This window comes from Pongo abelii, chromosome 1 (genome assembly GCF_028885655.2).
Source record: "Pongo abelii isolate AG06213 chromosome 1, NHGRI_mPonAbe1-v2.0_pri, whole genome shotgun sequence".
NCBI lineage: Eukaryota > Metazoa > Chordata > Mammalia > Primates > Hominidae > Pongo > Pongo abelii.
In genome coordinates, this window is record NC_071985.2 from 119,560,078 (window position 1) to 119,562,459 (window position 2,382).

At 48.7% G+C, this 2,382-nt stretch overlaps 1 protein-coding gene across 1 annotated transcript; it reads right to left on the bottom strand.

Annotated features, from left to right (window-relative positions):
- Positions 1-609: 609 nt before the first annotated feature.
- LOC100452335 (small ribosomal subunit protein eS19-like) lies at positions 610-1,193 on the bottom strand. The gene has a single exon (XM_054529206.2). It carries the CDS (start codon positions 1,056-1,058, stop codon positions 636-638), a length of 423 nt encoding a protein of 140 aa, XP_054385181.1. The 5' UTR covers positions 1,059-1,193; the 3' UTR covers positions 610-635.
- Positions 1,194-2,382: the final 1,189 nt, after the last annotated feature.

Here is a 2,382-nt window from a genome sequence, read left to right on the forward strand (position 1 = left end):
GACAAATGTGCCAGGAGGGGGTTGTTTGAGGATAAATAGTTTGCTGGGCATTCACCTCCCAGAGCTGTTGGAGATTACTTCACATTTTCACCTGTGAGATCCCAGCTCTGACAAGGGGAAGATTCTCCCGGAGAAGACAGATTTGGAAGTCTGAGGATATGCCTGTGCCTCAGGAAACAGTTGAATCTGGCTCACTTTATTGAACACGTTGTGCAGTGGCCTTTCAACTCTTAGCCCGGGGGCCTGTCTCAGGCCCGGTCAGGCTCTGTCTTCAACTTGATTCCCTCAGCAAGTTCCAAGGCCTACTTTCCTCTTCCGGTAGCTACCCCCTGAGGCAGATTTGGAGTGGGGCAATTCCTCTCTCCCAAACCCTCTCCCCTTCTCTTTGTCACCCCAGACAAACATTCAAGAGCTTTTCACCCTGGATAACTAGACCAGGGTAACAAAAACAACAAACCTAGGGAAGTTACACAGGTTCTAGATTCTTCTAAATATATTTTGAATACCCTGGCTTTTGTCTCCTTCACAAGAGATAATAATGGATAAATTCTGCCCTCCACATTTATTGATTTATTTTTATTTTATTTTATTTATTTTTACGAACGAGGCAATTTATTAACCTAGCATGGTTTGTTCTAATGCTTCTTGTTGTCAGCTGCCACCTCTCCGGTGATTCTGTCCACATCTCTCTGTCCCTGAGGTGTCAGTTTGTGGCCCGCATCTTGGCCCTTTTCCACCATTTTCAGCCCCTCCAGGGCTTGGAGGACCTGGTGGGCCACGCTCTTGGAGCCTCGACTGAAGTGGCTGGGCGTGACGCCATTTCTTTGATGTCCCCCATCGATCTTGGTCATGGAGCCAACCCCAGCGCCACCCCGGAGGTACAGGTGCCGCGCTGTGGAAGCAGCTCGTGTGTACAACCAGTTCTCATCACAGGGAGCAAGCTCTTTATGCTTGGCCACCCATTTGGGGACTTTCAGCTGCCCAGACTTTTTGAGAAACGCTGCCAGAGCTCTGACGAACTCCTGCTGGTCCACATCTTTTAGAGTAACTCCAGGCATCCTGCAGCCTCTGCGCTGCCAGCCAGGAGAAAGGGCCACATTTATTTTTAAATGACCTCACCAATGATCTTTCATTCAGACCTGACTCTTAGATGCCCCCAAGGAATGATGTGAGCCCGCCCCTTGTCTTAGGAGTTCTCTGATCTTCTGTCCCACATGAAAAGGATCCCCTTTAAGCAGTTTCTCATAGTCATGCTTTTATCCCATTACTTCATACATGACCTTATACTATGTGTTCTGGGTTCTTTTCTCTTTTTTTTTGAGACGGAGTCTCGCTCTATCGCCCAGGCTGGAGTGCAGTGGCACAATCTTGGCTCACTGCAGGCTCCGCCTCCCGGGTCCACGCCATTCTCCTGCCTCAGCCTCCCGAGTAGCTGGGACTACAGGCGCCCGCCACCATGCCCAGCTAATTTTTTGTATTTTTAGTAGAGACGGGGTTTCACCGTGTTAGCCAGGATGGTCTCGATCTCCTGACCTTGTGATCCGCCCACCTCGGCCTCCCAAAGTGCTGAGATTACAGGCGTGAGCCACCGCGCCTGGCTGGGTTCTTAAGGATGTGTAACAAATCACCCAAAATTTGACGGCTTAAAATAATGATTTACTATCTCTCATGGTTTCCACTGGTTAGGAATTTAAGGAGGTCTCCGCTGGGCAGTTCTGGCTCAAGGTCTCTCATACGCTTGCAATAATATGTGAGCTGAGGCTACAATCATCTGAAGGCTTTACTAGGATAGGAGGATCCACTTCCAAGGTGGCTCATACACATGAATGGCAAATTGGTTGCTGGCTGTTGTCCAGGGACTCAGTTCCTCTCCGTGTGGGCCTCTCCACATTGCTGCTTGAGTGTTCCCATGGCAGCTGGCCTCCCCCAGGGCAAGAAGTCCAAAAGACCAAGATGGGTGCTGGAATGACTTTTATAACTTAGCCTTGAACATCATACACTATCAATTTTACCCTCTTTTACTAGCCACAAAGGTCCAGCCCTGATTCAGTGTGAAAGGGGATTACGAAAGGAGGCAAGGGTCATTGGAAGTCATCTTGGAGGCTGGCTCACCATACTATAGAAGGGCCAGAGGAAGACCAGGCTCAAATAAAAAGAAAAGGCAGCTAGTAGATGCCCTGGAATGCAAACTAGGTATTGAGTGAGTAAGAGAGAGTCTCTGCCCTCTTGAAGCTTGTAATCTAGTGGGAATGACAAGTTTCATATGAATAATTGCACTTGGAATAAGACCCAATATCCTGAACCTTGCCCCTACCTATTCTTTTCTTCTCCTCATCTCCTTTCTCACTGAGCACCAGCCACACTTCATTCCTTCAACAGGCT